The sequence below is a fragment of the Accipiter gentilis genome, chromosome 1, assembly GCF_929443795.1.
Source record: "Accipiter gentilis chromosome 1, bAccGen1.1, whole genome shotgun sequence".
NCBI classification, from domain to species: Eukaryota; Metazoa; Chordata; class Aves; order Accipitriformes; family Accipitridae; genus Astur; species Astur gentilis.
In genome coordinates, this window is record NC_064880.1 from 35,818,266 (window position 1) to 35,834,410 (window position 16,145).

Below are 16,145 nucleotides of genomic sequence, written 5' to 3' on the forward strand. Positions count from 1 at the left end.
GGTTGGTATATGGAGATGGTAATTCCGGTCACTTCAAACAAAAAAAAAAAAAAATCTGAAAAGCCAAGTTTGATAAATATGTATACAAGTTTGTATATTCTATGTCAATCAATGACTGGGAATCCATGCCTTTGAATGGATGTGAAAAATACAACTAGGAGGAGGAAGAAAGAGGACATGGGGATGAGAACATGTGAAAAAGATGGGAAAAGAAGTAGTAATTAAAAAGGAGAATAACAAAAAGGCAAAATAAGGCTCTCAGAAATGACTGAAGGAACAAACAGAAGGCAATGATGAGAGGGACAGAAGTTGTACTCTTAAGTTTTCAGTAGCAGCATTAGTAGACACTTGCATTGTAGCTAAAAATGACAAAAATGGACCATGAATCTCAGTAGATGGATCCAAGAGCAGAGAAAAATTATACTAACACCAAAAATATATTTAAAATTGATTATGTGGACTATGTAGTGAGACTTAATGTTTCCCTAAACCCATACTGTGGTACCACAGCAATGTATTTAGGATAGAAGTCTAGGAAGGATCCATTAAATTTTGTTTGCCACTGTAACACTAGGGTTATTAAGTTTATACACTGCCTCAATTGTATCATATGGGCTATGCCAATCTGGTTGTGGTCAGCCAGCAGAAAATTAACTCACTGAAGAAAATTCTTTGCTGGCTTCATGGAGTATTGTTAGGGAAAATAAGAGAGTTTGCTGTAATGTGTATGCTCTGTACCACAAATTAGATCATGGGCCACTCCAGACTGGAGCACAGGCTGTCATTAATGTCAAGTGAGATGTCCACTGTGATTCCAGACCCTTCCCTCTACTGAGCAGAACTGAAACTCAGGGTGGAGTCCTTCATATTTAATGTGTCTCCTGGACTGCCTGGCACCTTACATATGTAATAATCATATTCATTTTTGTGCCCTTTTGCATTTTACAAAGGATTGAAAAAGTCCATAAAGGAAAACTTCAGAACTTTCTTGGAGGGTGATATCTCACTTGTTTCTTCATAGAGAGGGTAAAAGACCCATATTCCTGACTGGCAGATTTTTTCAGCTGCCAGGGCCATTGACAAACTTTGTGTCAATCTCTCCTACCTATAGTCACCAGATGACTAAACATAGGCTTCTTTGGCAATGCTGCCCCAGCACAGCTATGAAATTGCCCCTGTTACTGGATGGTTTAGGACCTTGACAATAGTTGCATAGAACATACACAGCTACAAAGCTCAAATCTGGTTTGGTTTTTGGATTTTTTTTCTTTGTAGGGAATGGAGACATGACCAAAAGTCTTATCTTGCATAAATCTGTAGGCCACAGTGTGAAACTCAATTTATAATGAATGTTTGCCATACAGTTCTCCCGTAAGTATGAATTTTCATACAAAAGAATTTACGAAGTTAGCATTTTACATCTATGGTAATCAAATATTTTTGTTAAATTTGACCTGTGCTAGGCTTTTCATAGTGGGTAGCGATCACTGCAGCACTTCACATCTCTTCATGTTCATTATATTGGCACAAGATTACTTGAAGAATCATTCGTGGCTTTGGGGAAGTCGTGTTAGTTATTGTTAACAGTGTATTAAATTTATAAACCTTGATTTAAAATTGATAGGTGAAGTTGATGTTATTGATGTCAACAGGACTGGGATTCTAAATGTTAAATGTGGCAAATCAGAATTTGGAAAAATTGCTGCCTTAATCCCAGGCACCTTTAGCCCACTCTTTGTCATCCTAATGCCCTTCTGTTTGATATTTACTTCTTTGGACATTGCTACCTCACTCCTTTTGCAAATCCATGTTAGCATTGATGTCATAAAGTAAGCAGAATGAATGTGTGAAATTGCTTGTAAAATTATCAAATGAAATGAATAGCAAATATGATGACTTTTTTTTTTAAGTTGAATAAGGAAACTGTCAGCAATGATGCACTCTCGTAATGCTTACTAGAGCTGAACAGTATATATATAAGTCTGTGCAAAAGAGGCAGCTAGGCAGATCTCAGGATCCTCAAGGCTTGCCATAGTTCCAGAAGAGAGAGTAGCAGGTCTTTCCACAACTGCTACATATCACTTCAGAGTATAAAAAGGTAAGATTTATATGAACTACCAGTACAATTTGTTTGAGAAAACTGAGTGCATTGTCTGAATTGTATTGCCCAAAGTTTGCAATAGAGGTGCAGCAAATTGGTGTTTTCTTCTGTGGTTGTACTCACCAATGTCTGGAGTTAATGACATCATCATTTAAATCTTTTAATGTATTGAATTAGTTCAACAGAGAATGATCCGAAAAAGGGAAATCAACTATTTCGGTTGCAGAAGCAATTGAGAGAAGGAAGATTAGCCATGAGAACATGAAAGTCGTGCATTATAAAAAGCATTTAAATGTGAGATACATGATTACTGATTTTTATATTTTTATCTCCTTTAGTATCTTCTCTAGAGATATTTAATGAATGTGATTTTTGCAATATTCACTCCTTATAGATACTGCCTAATTAAGAATCAATGGGGATTAAATTAGCAGAATGCAAACAAATTAAGTGGGTTTATATAGACACTGATTTAAAGCTGTCCAAGGCAGATTGTCACTCCATCACCCTACATATTGCCACTCCACTGCCCTATCTTTAGATTATTTTGTCCAAGCAACTATTTTTTTCATATCACTGTAAGATCTGAAAAGGAAATTATATAACACAACAGTAAAAATTAAAGCCTTTGAATAGTTATTGTGATTATTGTATAAAATTTAATTTAGTCTTCCATCCTACTATGGATTTCCTTACACTAGAACCATTATATTTTACAGAATTTTCCACCAGGCATTACAGCATGGTAGGTAAATTAGATGTAAAGTACATCTACCTGAAAAAGTAATATATTTATAATTAGAAATAAATGCTATTTGCAAACAGTTTCATGTCAATAGAAATCTATATTATTCATTCATACCTTTTCATAGGAAAATATTCCCTAACTATTGTAACTGCATAATTTGTATTTTTAAACTGGAGATACAAATCAGACTTTTGAAAGATTCTTTTTTGAAAACTCAATGAAATTAAGCTAGTTAAAATTGCACATAGGTACAAAAGACCTCTGCAGTAATGTATATTGGAAAAACTAGAAAAACATGTTGATCAAAGAAATAACATTCCAGTAAGTTACCGATCAAGATTTGAGAGACATATTTGTAACATACTTTCTGGTGGTTCAAAGTAAGATGTGTTAATTTTTCATCTCCAGTCAGAAAGAAATTAAAACATTTCCATTAGTCTAATGTGCATATGAACAAAATTATCTGGGTAAGATTAGCCTTAGTTTTCCTGCACCTTGACAATAAGATTGCACAGATTTTAGCAGTATCTACTGGCAACCTTAATAACTTAGAGCAAATAAAACCTTTCTTCTGACTGGGAAATTAATTGATTAGCAGGAATAAACGAAACAAATATTATTTTGCTGATCATCTCTTTTTCTTTACAAAACAACTTTGTGTTCCCAAGAATAAAATAAAAATTTCTTCTTTAAAAACTGTGACTTCTTTAACTTGTTGAAAACTGCTGTTGCTGGTTTGGGTTACCAATAGGAAGAACTAAATGTTGAACAAACAAAATTCATTCTAATTTTTAAAAGAACATATTTGACAGAAGTTGAATAGCTTTTGAAAATACTTATTTTATTAATAAGGATTCTCTTGAAAATTGTATTCATTTCAAAAAACTGCATTTCTACATCTTTCTTTTTAGTAATGTCCCCAGATTTTGATTCTGAAAAACTTAGAAAGAAGCTAAAACTGCATTTAACTTTAAACATATTCTTAAGGCATAAAGTAGCTAGTGGGACTGTTCACATCTGAAAGCTCTATAGGACTGAGGCATAAGAGTTAGATCCAAGATATACTGAAAGCATCAGAAATCTGTTTACTGACTACAGTAGGCTTTGAATTTGTGGGGTTTTTTCATAAAAGTTTTATACAAAAGAATAGCTTTTGGTATCTGATATTGCTATAAGGAGGCTGCATTAATGACTAGACTATTGCTTTCATTCCACCTCAGTGCTTTAGGTTTATTTCTAATCTGTATCATGGTTTAACAAAGCTACAGGCAGCTGTAAACTATTTTTCTTTAGTTTTTCAGGTTAAGTAAAAGTATACCAAACTGCTAGCATCCATTAAGCAGGGCAAATTTACTTATGTATGGTGCAATAGCCAGACTTTATTCGGTGTCTAGGTTAACTCATTTACAGCTGTATCAGCTAGCATGGGGGTCACTACATTACAATCAAACCATTTTTTTTGTCCACAGCAGAGTCATCTCCCAAAGAATAGGCAGAGGTTTTTTCCAGCCTATGAAATGTGAAATTGTGCATTCTTTGAGATAAACATTGGATGTCAGTGTTGCACCACGAAATTACAGCTCCAAATGAAACAGTGTAAAGTTCAATACTATAGTTAGGGTTACAATAGGACTGACTATGTGGCCACCATGGTATTTGTTGGTACTATAGCAGAAAATGTGCAAGTGTAGAAATCAAATGTCATATATCAGGACATACAGAAGGCAGAAAAGAGTCTCCATACAAGCTGATGAAAAAATGAGCAACACTGACAGTGGCTTCTGGTGGAGAGAAGGAAATTGACTCCATTGCTTAATAGTACAATCCACCAGAAAATCTTATATTCCATTTCTTTGTTTTGATTAAGATTTGATTAAGACTTTGATTGCCTTAAATATTTTGATACTGACACTGAGGTATTCTAGTAAAATATTTATATTATTCATCAAGATTTTCTTAAAAATTAGGCCTTACAAAGTACCAGAAGCAATACGTTCTTCCTAATGAATAGTAAATTCCTGCCAACAGTCAAGCTTTGCATCTCCAACTATAAGTTATTTTATAATAAAAGGAAGAAAGAGATTTCATAAAAAATCTGCACTGAAACTGGGCAGACTACTGGCACAGAGTAGAAGTCTTACAGCAGTAAGTTTTTTGATGCAGAAGTTTACTTTTTCAGAGATGTTCATATAGCCCCCCCCATCACCCATTTGCACTGCTCAGTGCAGAGCCAACTCTAAATCTCAAGACAGAGTAATCTGTACCTTCTCTACACATCATTCCTTCATAAGTTTCTTATGGCTTCCTCCAGGCCATAGTATATTTAAATTCAGCCTACTGTGACAAAACATTAAAATAGAGAATAGATATGTTTTCACTGAGACTGCCTTATTTTATAAATTATTGAATTTCAATAAATAACTCCTCCATTAGAGCCAGAGGAGTTTGGTGGAGATTATTAGTGGGGAGGGTGTTTTTTCCTGGGTCTTACCTTGCCAGCTACCACTTTACTTCAATGCACTCATCTTTCCTATCTCCCCTTGTTTTTCAGACTGTAACATAAACCTCCATAGGAAAGTGTCATGGATGGCAGAAGGGGTCTTTCAAATACACAAATATCAGTTCAAGTACACGATGAAATTATTTGCAATGACATTTTGCTGATGTGAACTCATTGCAACTTCCGTTGCTTTACAGCAGATTAAAATGGTGATCCATACTGATTTTAAAGTTAGAACAAATGAGCATTTAGCCATTGAATGAATGGCATACTCAATTTTTTGTCAAGGTCAAAAGTACCTAAGCAAATTTTAAAATCTTTTACTTTTCTATACATTCATTCCATAAATTAAAGTGATTCAAAATAATTAAAATTAAACAATATATACTAGTTGATTTTGTAAGTAGATTTCCTCTCATTTCCTGTTTATGCAAAGCACTTTTGAGTCTATTAGCCATCAGCTGCTCATAGTCCATTTTGCATAGCCTAAAGTGAATGGCATTTCTTTGTTCAACAGAGTTTGTCCTATAGGGGATCATGTATCAATAGACTAATACTACTACAGTAAATAATGAAAATTGTAGCAGACGTAATTAGGGGATTAGAGAATGCCTTATTCCCATTGGTAACTATTCACTAAAAGTTAGAACTGTACTACTTGCATAAGTAAACCAGCCATTAATGCAAGTAAGGGAATCGCAGATTGGCTGTGGATCACCACAGTATTTGTACAGACTGTAACACTCTAGTTTACATAGAGTAATCTCACATTAAAGTCAGTGAGACTGGTCAAGTTATTCCAGTGTGTGTGATGAAGACATGGTAATAACGTAGCCATTTCTGTGACATGGTTGAAGCCAACAGAATGACCTGTAACAGTAAGAATTACATCTGGGAGACATTTTTTTCTGCTTTGGTTTACCATTAATATGAACTATATACCCCACATCTTGTATATCCCATATACTCCCATAATGGAAGCCCTTAAGCTGAAATAAAGTATCATGTCAATAGTGCAACAAGCAAAACTTGACATATCATGTCATTAATTGAACACATGCCAGTGTGTGGTTTGGTGGGTTTTTTTTTCCTAAGGAGTCACACCTATTAATAAGTCATCATTCAGAGGCCTACTGCTGCAATGTCTGTTATTTAAAAAAAAAAAACTTTTAAAAGGAGGGTGGAGGGCCAGAAGGAAAGAATGGAGAGGTGCTAATGTGACAGTATCCTTGACAGATTTGCTTTATCTTTTGTCTAGTGAATGAGCTGGAAAAAAATAAAAGTCACACCAATACCCTAGTTTTGCAATAAAACAATATTGTAGAAACAGATCTAATGTTTGCCATCAGCAATACACAGAACGAAGGAGATACAGACCTTTATCTTTGTATTACTGAAGAAAGTGAGGATGCAGTTGCTCTCAGCTTACCTTGCACTCTAGAATAGAGACTAAAGCCTAAAGACTAGAAAAGTCTATAGAAAAGACTGTGTCTTTTGAATGCCTACCCAAGGCACTACAGTCTCCATCCACCGGACATGGACCCTGTCCTTACAGGGTCTCAATATCATCAAGTTTAGATCAGCATTAAGGATGTCTCTTTTCAATGTAATTGATTCAGACATATATAAAGATGATTACATTTCTCTTTGTTGCCTTATTTCTGTTTTGACAGGCAATGAAAATGAAAAGTGTTTATTTTATTGCTGGGCTTCTTTTAATGATAGTTCAAGGCAGCTGGCAAAATCCTCTTCAAGATACAGAGGAGAAATCAAGGTAAATTCTTTAGAACAAACTTCTAGAAACATTTGGCATGAACTTTGTTTTCTTATAGTTTGAAGCAAAACATACTGTGACTTAAAGATAGGTTTTTGTATACTATTACACAGTACTTAATCTACCATTGGAATTGGCAAAAGGTTTTCATATTGCAAAGGATAGCATAGAAGTTTTTGATATTACAAATAGCTGCTTTAGTTATCTAAGAAGACCTTGTAATTGTGCAGTATCCAATCCGTTATGTTGATTCATTTTACTAGCCAGCTAGTGATCAATATGCCACTTGCTTTTACTTTGTGAGAATCTAAAGCAGTATTTTTAAAAGAAAAGTCAAGGCACCTGTAGAATGTACTACAACCATTGCCAATTAACAAGTTATAAACTTTTCACAGATCATTCAAAGCTTCCCAGTCTGAACCATTAGATGAATCTAGACAGCTGAATGAAGTGAAACGTCACTCACAAGGGACATTCACCAGTGATTACAGCAAGTATTTGGACACTAGACGAGCTCAGGACTTTGTGCAATGGTTAATGAGCACTAAAAGAAATGGGTAAGCATTTTGGTCACATTGCTATAGATCTCCACATACAGAAAAAGCCAAAAATCTAGCTGAATTCAGTTTCTTAATTTCAGCTTCCTATCACAGACCATGCATAACCCTCCAATAAGTAAAGTACTTAAGGAAAAATTATATATAATTTAATAATATATAATTTATATTAGATACACACAATTAATATGTAATTAAAAATGGGGAATATATGCAAAATCAGTCAAAAGTATTTGGATAAATCAAGTATAGTATCAGTGTATTAGCTGATATGCCATCTAAAAAGACTATCTCAGCTTCTTTGGGACAGATAGTTTCAGTGAATGAATTAAGTTCAATAGGAATAAGATATGTAAATACAATTTGAACGTCTGGGCCATTGGGCCTTAATAAAACTTTCCTATCTATGGGTACTCTAATCTTGAAGTTTCATTTGTGAAAAGGGAGCTAAGGTTTAAGTTTAGTTGACCACTGGATACTTTACCAGTATCACAAGTATAATGTTAAGGCATGAGTTGGTATGTTTTTTGAAAATACAAGCTTTGATTAAATACAAGCTACCAAGCTGAGAGCAAGAATAATGTAAAAGCATGTAAGTCTATGCCCTGTGTTCTAGAGAAGGTATGTCCACAGAATGCAAAAATCTATTATATTAATGCTTTTAAATCCCTGTGGAAGTCTTTAAAGTAATGATTTCCAGATATTGTATTAACTTAAATTTATAAGCCCAAAATTGTTTGTAATATTCATCTATCGGTCATGGTGGTTTATCATAATATTTAAATAATAACCAATAAAATCTTATCAGTTTATGCATGCTCTGCAATATACTGGCAATAATGATCTAATGACTGTGGAATTCCACTGCAGCCAACAAGGACAGGAGGACAAAGAAAATGACAAATTCCTGGACCAGCTCTCAAGGTATTCTAGTTGCCACAACTTGTTACTCAAAACCAGTTTGAGCTCATTTTCTGTTAAACAAGAAAGAAAACTAGTATTCTTTACAATGTTACCATAACCCAAAAAATACCTATCAAAAGAAATTATCTTGCAGCTACTTTTCACAAGGAAAGAGGAAATGCCTCTATGTTATTTACTCCTGTACCTGTGTTCTATAGCTGTGTGCAATGGCTTCAAGGAATGCCACAGGATGAGAATAGATTTCAGGAAAGGACATTCCAAGTAATAAAGGAGAGTAGAGAATAAGATAAAAAGAAAAACTTGGTATAGAAAAAGGCTGAAGAAAAAAACCACAACTGTTATTTTGAGGAAAAGAAAACCAGTGAGAAGACTAATGAAAGGAAAATGGCCAGGCACCAATTTGCAGAGAGCTGATAAAACATGATACAATGCTCAGCCCTAAGCACTCAGTCCCATGTTACATAAACCACTCATTACAGGAAAGGACAGCACAAGACCTGCTGGAGGCTGGAATTTTGTTTCTTGACAATGTTTTTGGGACGGGGTTGGGAAGTTGGAAATTTGAAACAAATAAAACAAAACCCCAGTGTTTTTGCAAAACAGATTGAAATACCTATATTTGTTCTTCTTTTTGTCAGAAATTCCAAAGAGGATAGCCCAGATCACGAAGATCCTTCCATTCAAAACACAGTCAATATCAGTAACAAATCTGTAATAAAGTTTCTGCTTCAATGAAACAGCATATCTCAACAAAATTAATGTTTCATCATAATGTTCCAAACAACTCTAGTTAGCATGCTGATGAAGAGTGCAGATGGTACTAAATTAGGAGGAATGGTGAAATCCCAAGAAGATAAAAAATAATAGAAAGAGCTAGAGGCCCTGAAAATAGGGTGGAAATTAGCAACTTCTGAAATAGAAATGCTAGGGAACTTGTTCATGGAAAATTTTCCATAATATATCTACTTCTCAGTGCAGCTTGCCTTACTAAGGGGCACTGTGACATAATTTTGTGCTATATCAGAGAAAGAAGCACAATAAGGTATAGGGAGGGAGAAGGAAATCGTCTTTCTCTATTAGGCTGAGAAGATGACCAGGCTTGAAATTGTTCCAAGATTATCACTTGGTCAGAATGACGATTAAAAGGGTATTCACAAAACAACTCAAAATGTAAATTCAAAAGGAATTAAGTCTGAACAGTTTGGCTAAGAAATAAAGAAGACGAAGGTAGGAGGAGTGTCTTGATGGAAATTTTTAGGTTAACACAAGAGGTAACAAGAAGTATGTCTGTAGAATACAATACAGTTTGTTGATCATAGCTAATTGATTAATCTAGCAGACCATTCCAATGCAGCTATATTTGCTTTCAGCACCTGATTTGATTTGTTCAGAACTAGTTCAGGCATCTCTGCACAAAACTGTATTGCATAGCACAGACAATGCTTTCAGAACTTAAAGATATCAAGAAAAAAATATCAAGGGTAATTTGAGAAGAAAAAAAAACCCTCTCCCTAATAGGAAATGCTAGTCTGGTGGGTGGGAAATAGAAATCAATAAAGGTTGAAAAAAAATTAAGTCATTATGCAGCCTGCTTCTAGAGTATTGCTCTTCTTTCAGCAATGCGATCTCCAAACGTCATGCTGAATTCGAGAGACATGCTGAAGGCACCTACACCAGTGATATCACCTCTTATTTGGAAGGTCAAGCTGCCAAAGAGTTCATTGCTTGGTTAGTGAATGGACGAGGAAGAAGAGAGTAAGAATCCATCCATTCCTATTATTAAATTTTGCCTTGCTTTTGAGGTTAGAAATCAACTCTGATGAAACCTTGATGTGGTTTTGATCATTCTTGCTGTACTTCATGTTTTTCTTTTGTAATAGAAGATATTCTGTGGGTGTTAGACTACCACTTTAAATTATTAAGTTCAAATACAGATTAAAACAAACCTGTTCACTATGCTGTTACACTCTAAAAGGTCAAGTTATATTTAAGCTGAATATATTTAAAACTAAACCAAACCTTCCTCTACCACCTTTCCCCCTTCACATAACATTGCTTACAGTCTCCTTAACTATCATTTAAATTATTCAAGTCAGTGTCATCTTAAATTACTTTCTCTTTTTTTCCTTTTCACAGTCAATCTTTTCTTCTGCAATATTTCCAAGATTAAATTTGTACCAATGCCATCAGCTGTACTCCATGTGCTGGTGATCATTCCCAGCAGTAACTGATGACCTCTTTGCCTTTTCCCATGCCCCCCAGAGCCTCCCCAAGTTGCTGCTGCCAAAATAACGATAATTTCCTACAACTGTGACTTATTTTCCTTTTAAAGACACCTCTACTTCTTTTGCTGTTGTTCACAGTTTCATGGACACTGTGCTCCACTGTTTTGACCTACCTATGTATCTGATTTTTTCCATTAATATCATGTTCTCCACATACTCATTGCAGATTTCTCAAGCCTATTCACTTCAACTATTCACTCATGACTTTACATCTTTTTTTATGAGAGTCTTACACTTAGAAAGGCCTTACCTTCAGTCTCCTGCAGGCACCTTCTATCTCATCATAATTCCAACTCTGCATGTGTAGGAGCTACACAATGCACATGCCACTCCACACCTTTTAACTGTTCTGTACTTATTTATGCCTTTAGACTGTAAGCTCTTCGGGGCAGGGATTTCAGTTCATCCTCTGATTATATATGCTACCAGCTGTAAAGTACTATGTAAGTCTCTCGCACTATATAAAAATAATAAATAATAACAATAAAATGTAATCTGTAAGACAAGATTGTGTGTTGTAGTCAAGGAAGACTAAATAGGTAAAAGTAAATTTTGTAAATAATGACAATTGCCTGAAAAAACAGAGTTAAATAAATTAGGTCAGCTATATAGAGAAGGGAAAGGCTGTTGCCACTTCATAGCAATGTTCAGATTTACAGTTGTTTTTCTGTCATATTTTATTTTCATGAGCAGAAATAGGGTATTTCAGTATCTGTAAGAGACAGAGATTACAACCTAGGTGTGATGAGCTAAGCTTAGAAACCTAGAGGGATAATTAAACGCAGACTACCCTTCTGCTTCCCAATATTTAGTATTATTTGTGGTCAAACTTGTATATAGCCTTCCCTGAAATTATTGCATGAAAAGAACCAGTCTGCCTGTCATTGATCCCAGAGCACAGCATGCTTCTGTGTCAGCCCACCTTAAACGAATTCATTAAAATCATCCTGGTTTTGATGGGAGGAAACAAGAGAGGAAAGTTTTCTAAACCAGGCCCTTGGCATAATGGTATTCCAATAGTCAAAAAACGATAGAGCAAGAATGAGGATGTGATTCCAAATATAAAATGCTATTGTACAGCAAACAAGCACATAGATTTTATACAGGTGTTGTAATTGAGTTATTCTAAGCCCCCCAAAAAAGTTGCTGTTCTTAATATCTAGATACTTATGCAATCTAATTTTAAGTATATAACTAGGGTGTAAGTCCAATTAAAACAGAAAAAACATATGAAAATTTGACTAATGTTTTAGTAGTGATATTTCTTAAATAGCAATTCTTAGTAAATCTACTTTGAGTTTTATTGCTGTCTAGTCTACTTGGCACAGCCATTACAGACTGAGATATGTTTTTGCTTCTATGGCTTTTCCAAAAAATGCTAGAAAGGAATTTAGATTCACGTGAAGTAACAGTCCTCATCCGGTAAAGGGAGACTTCCATGTTTTATTCTGTTGTTAAAATAATGCCTCAAAAGATGTTCTGATATACATTGAACTGTACTGAGCCATAACATCATGCTCAACACTTAACTGCTTAAAATCACAGGAAATGTGCAGTGTATTAGAATGCTGAAATGAGGCCCTTTTAAACACTTTGTTTATTTTGATCTGCAAATTGTTTGATAATTTCTTCCCTTTAAAGTTTCCCAGAAAAAGCTCTTGTTGCCGAAGAAATGGGCCGAAGACATGCAGATGGCACTTTCACAAGTGATATCAACAAAGTCCTTGATGACATGGCTGCCAAAGAGTTCCTAAAATGGCTGATTAACACAAAAGTTACTCAAAGGTGCCTGAATTTTTATTGTGTTATTTTTAATATACTGGAGTTTTAAATGTATATGTCACACATAGGGAAAACATTGCTAATTTTTCTCTTAACTATTGACATCTCTCTAACTGTGTTACAAACTTTGTTACAGACAGTACTGAACAATAAGACACTAAACAGAACTCATTCCAAATATAATTTGTATTTTGTATTTAATAGTTTCCTACTTAACTTGAGGGGAGTTTTGCTACTGAAGGTTACCAGAAGTGAGGTCATATTAAATTATTGAAAAATAAAACTCTCCTTTGCATAGGCATTATAAGATAAGAAATTTTTATTGGTAAAATTACACCAATTTGATTATTTCTTTAAAGACCATGATGTAAAACAGTGCCTTAAATTGTGGCTTGTCATTAGGCAATAGGGTACTGTAATCTGAGCTCCTGATAGCTAACTATTTCAGAACCCTCCTTTAGCTTGCCTGTATATCGGCAAATCCTGTTGGAATTGCAACATTTTCTACCTGAGCTCTGTGAACAGGTTAATATTTAAGAATTATTTGTAAACATTAACAAAGCATTTCAAAAATAACAAAATGCCAAATCAAGGCTCATGTAAGTGGTCAGATTTTTTAAAATGTTGGATGTCCACTCTGTAAAAATGAATTATTTTTAGTCTTTTGACTACTGAAGCACCCAAAATGACTAACTGATCTTGGAAATCTGAAAAAAAACATCGTCTCAAAAAATTTAGAAGCTATAGGTAAAGTACAGTTTTTATTAACATTTTAATATTTTTGTGTTTGTAGTTCAGTGTTGAAACAAACAATCTATTAGAAACTATTAAAAACCTTTTCCTTAGGAATAATTGTTTTCAAACTGTTATTAGACAGAGGCATTGAGGGGTCTGTGGAACTATCATCTGCTAACACTTAAACAGAAAAAATACGTTCCACACATATTTCATAAATCTTGGGAGATTTATAATATGTCCTAATTGCTGCTGCTTTCTTTTACAGGGACCTTTTGGGAGAATACCAGTAAAAATGCAGAATAAAAACGGGATAAATGAAGATCTTCATTGCATCAACTGCCAGTTATTAAGAGATTCTGAAATCTGTATTCTGTCATTTACATTGGGTGTAACAAAGCTATGTCACGTTGCATGCCAGGAAATAATTGTACTATAGTTTAGTGTTGCCAAAGGTTTATATATGGAAAACTTATTGTCTAAGGGATGGTTATCTTAACAGCTTTAAGACTATGAAAGTTCCATATCTTCATATTTTCCATTTATTAGGACTGAAGTAACTCTGTTTATATTTAATGATAAAATTATTTTTCTAAAAAGTTGACTTCTACACACAAAGGATTCAATCACCAATTATATGTGTTATTTGTAAGGGCCTGGCAGTTACAAATGCCTGAGAAGTGAATATCCCTCTTAAAACCTTTGTTATAAAAAGGCTAAGCTTTAAGGATATTAAATGATAGCCTTAAATAAATTTTTTCAAGCTTCTTTTCTGTTGACTTTTCATGTGTATATCACTTGTGCCTCTTTGCACTCCATTTCATTTTATTCTAATTCTGTAGTGTCACTGAGATCTTGGAAGTGATTTGTTTGGAATGATAAAACAAACTCAACATTTTGTTTTGTCACATTTTCTCCATAATAATTCTCAGAAAAGAACTATCTGAACTTTTAATTATCTTTAGTTGAAAAAGAAATCATGTAAGATGAAGCCGGAGGGGGAAACAAGACTTAACAGACAAGTATTCTTCATTAGCATAAATTCTTCTTTCTCAGCAAAAGCAGGAGGACAGCTTTGAAAAACCTTAAGTACAATATACTCCATTAGTAGTGGAAACTGCCACATAGTGTCTTCAAATTTTATAAGATTGCCAAGTAAAGCCAACTCAAATGGCCCTGGGGTCACTCTAATCTGCATTGTATTCTTTTCTTCCTTCTTCCTCTGAGAACCGCTTTGTCCGTCAACTCTTGCATCTAGCAACATTCTACTGTAACTTACAAGCATAACTGTCATTTCAGTCACCTGTACCTTCTCCATTATGGTGACAGAACATTTTGCTTGCAGATCTCAGTGTTTCTAGCAACTCAAACTGTTATACTCTCAGCTGGCCAGGGGATGTTTTTGTAGGTATGGTAGTAGCTGCAACTCTCAAGTAGCCACAGGTGGTTATGTACCTCTTCTGACGACTCCCTGAGCCCCCTTTTCTCCCCTTGCTATAACAGCAATATGCCAGGTATGTATATTAAAATGTCCGAAAGGGCAAGTGGTTTAAGAGAAAGTCAAATGGGTTTAGCAAGTATCTAGTAGAGGTTGATGTGAAGCAGGAGCATTGTTGAATCAGAATTAGCACCAGTAACTTTTGCTAGGAATAACTAGTATTGTTTTGGGTCTTACTTGTTTTTCAAAGGCATCTGAAACTTTCACTGATGGTCTAGAATTTCTGGAAAAATAAGATTAGATTGTCCTCCCAAAATGCTACAGCAACCAATATTCTCTGGTTTCAGATCAGGACTGATCATACCCAACTTGGCATCTAGAACAGCTTCTTCACAGCAACAGAAAGTTCTTTTAACTTTCCAACTTTAAACAACTCGGTAGAACTTTGCACTAAAAAAACCACCATAGCATCCAAAATACCACTGGAGATTAAAAAAAAGGTGGGAGGGGGGGAAGAATGTATACATATTTGTTGTTTATTTAATCCCATTTGTACACAGTGCTTCGGTTCCAAGTGCTTCCAGAACTGAAAAAAGATTCAGTTATACACAGTTGGATCCACATGGTCCAGGCTGAAAGGGTACAAACAGCTAACTCTTCTGTTTCCATAGATTGAGCAACTGTCTTTAACATGTTTTATTCCACTATGTCCAGGATATTTAGTGCTCCAAAGGACAGGATTCCTGAGTTACAAATCCATTTTGCTGTGGTGTCTGTCACCAGTGTATTTGAGCACCTCCTGGTGATGGCTTTTTCAACTATGAAAATACTGTTTTCCCACATTTTTACAAATTATATGCTTTTAGGAACAGAAGGGTATAAATTATTTTCTCAAAGTTATGCAACTTGGCTGGAACAAAGCAAAAATATTTAATCTCTTATTTTCTGAGTCCCAATCTACAGCATGAATCAAAAGACACCTTTTCTTCAGAAGTGAGATGAAGTTGAGCATGTTCCAGAAGTTCTAAATGCATGTTTTAGCTCAACAGGACTAGGACTTACACAACCTGAAATCACAGAGCAAGTTCATATGGGATCAAAAAAACTATGAGGTATGTGCTGGGCATTTCTAATATGCACTAGATGAAATTCAGTGAATGGTACAAACACAGGGAGAAATAAATAGCAGTCACTTCTTTTAAAAGTGTCTTTACTAGAAAATAGCTACACATCTGCAGGCTGAGAGAGGGTAGAATAGCTGCAGCATTTAAGCATAGAGAAAATTGCTATTTATGTCTTAA

The 16,145-nt window shown here is 34.8% G+C and overlaps 1 protein-coding gene across 1 annotated transcript; it reads left to right on the top strand.

Annotated features, from left to right (window-relative positions):
* Positions 1 to 1,891: 1,891 nt before the first annotated feature.
* GCG (glucagon) lies at positions 1,892 to 14,174 on the top strand. The gene is made up of 7 exons (XM_049801831.1): positions 1,892 to 2,098; positions 7,023 to 7,123; positions 7,519 to 7,680; positions 8,551 to 8,604; positions 10,222 to 10,359; positions 12,531 to 12,674; positions 13,675 to 14,174. Exons 2-7 carry the CDS (start codon positions 7,026 to 7,028, stop codon positions 13,697 to 13,699), a joined length of 621 nt encoding a protein of 206 aa, XP_049657788.1. The 5' UTR covers positions 1,892 to 2,098; positions 7,023 to 7,025; the 3' UTR covers positions 13,700 to 14,174.
* The last annotated feature ends 1,971 nt before the right edge of the window (positions 14,175 to 16,145 follow it).

Bases quoted from the DNA above. Each gene is read 5' to 3' on its own strand.
- GCG (XM_049801831.1), top strand. From the start codon at position 7,026: ATGAAAATGAAAAGTGTTTATTTTATTGCTGGGCTTCTTTTAATGATA. The intron at 7,124-7,518 runs GTAAATTCTTTA...AACTTTTCACAG, and splicing joins GATACAGAGGAGAAATCAAG to ATCATTCAAAGCTTCCCAGT. The intron at 12,675-13,674 runs GTGCCTGAATTT...TTTCTTTTACAG, and splicing joins AACACAAAAGTTACTCAAAG to GGACCTTTTGGGAGAATACC.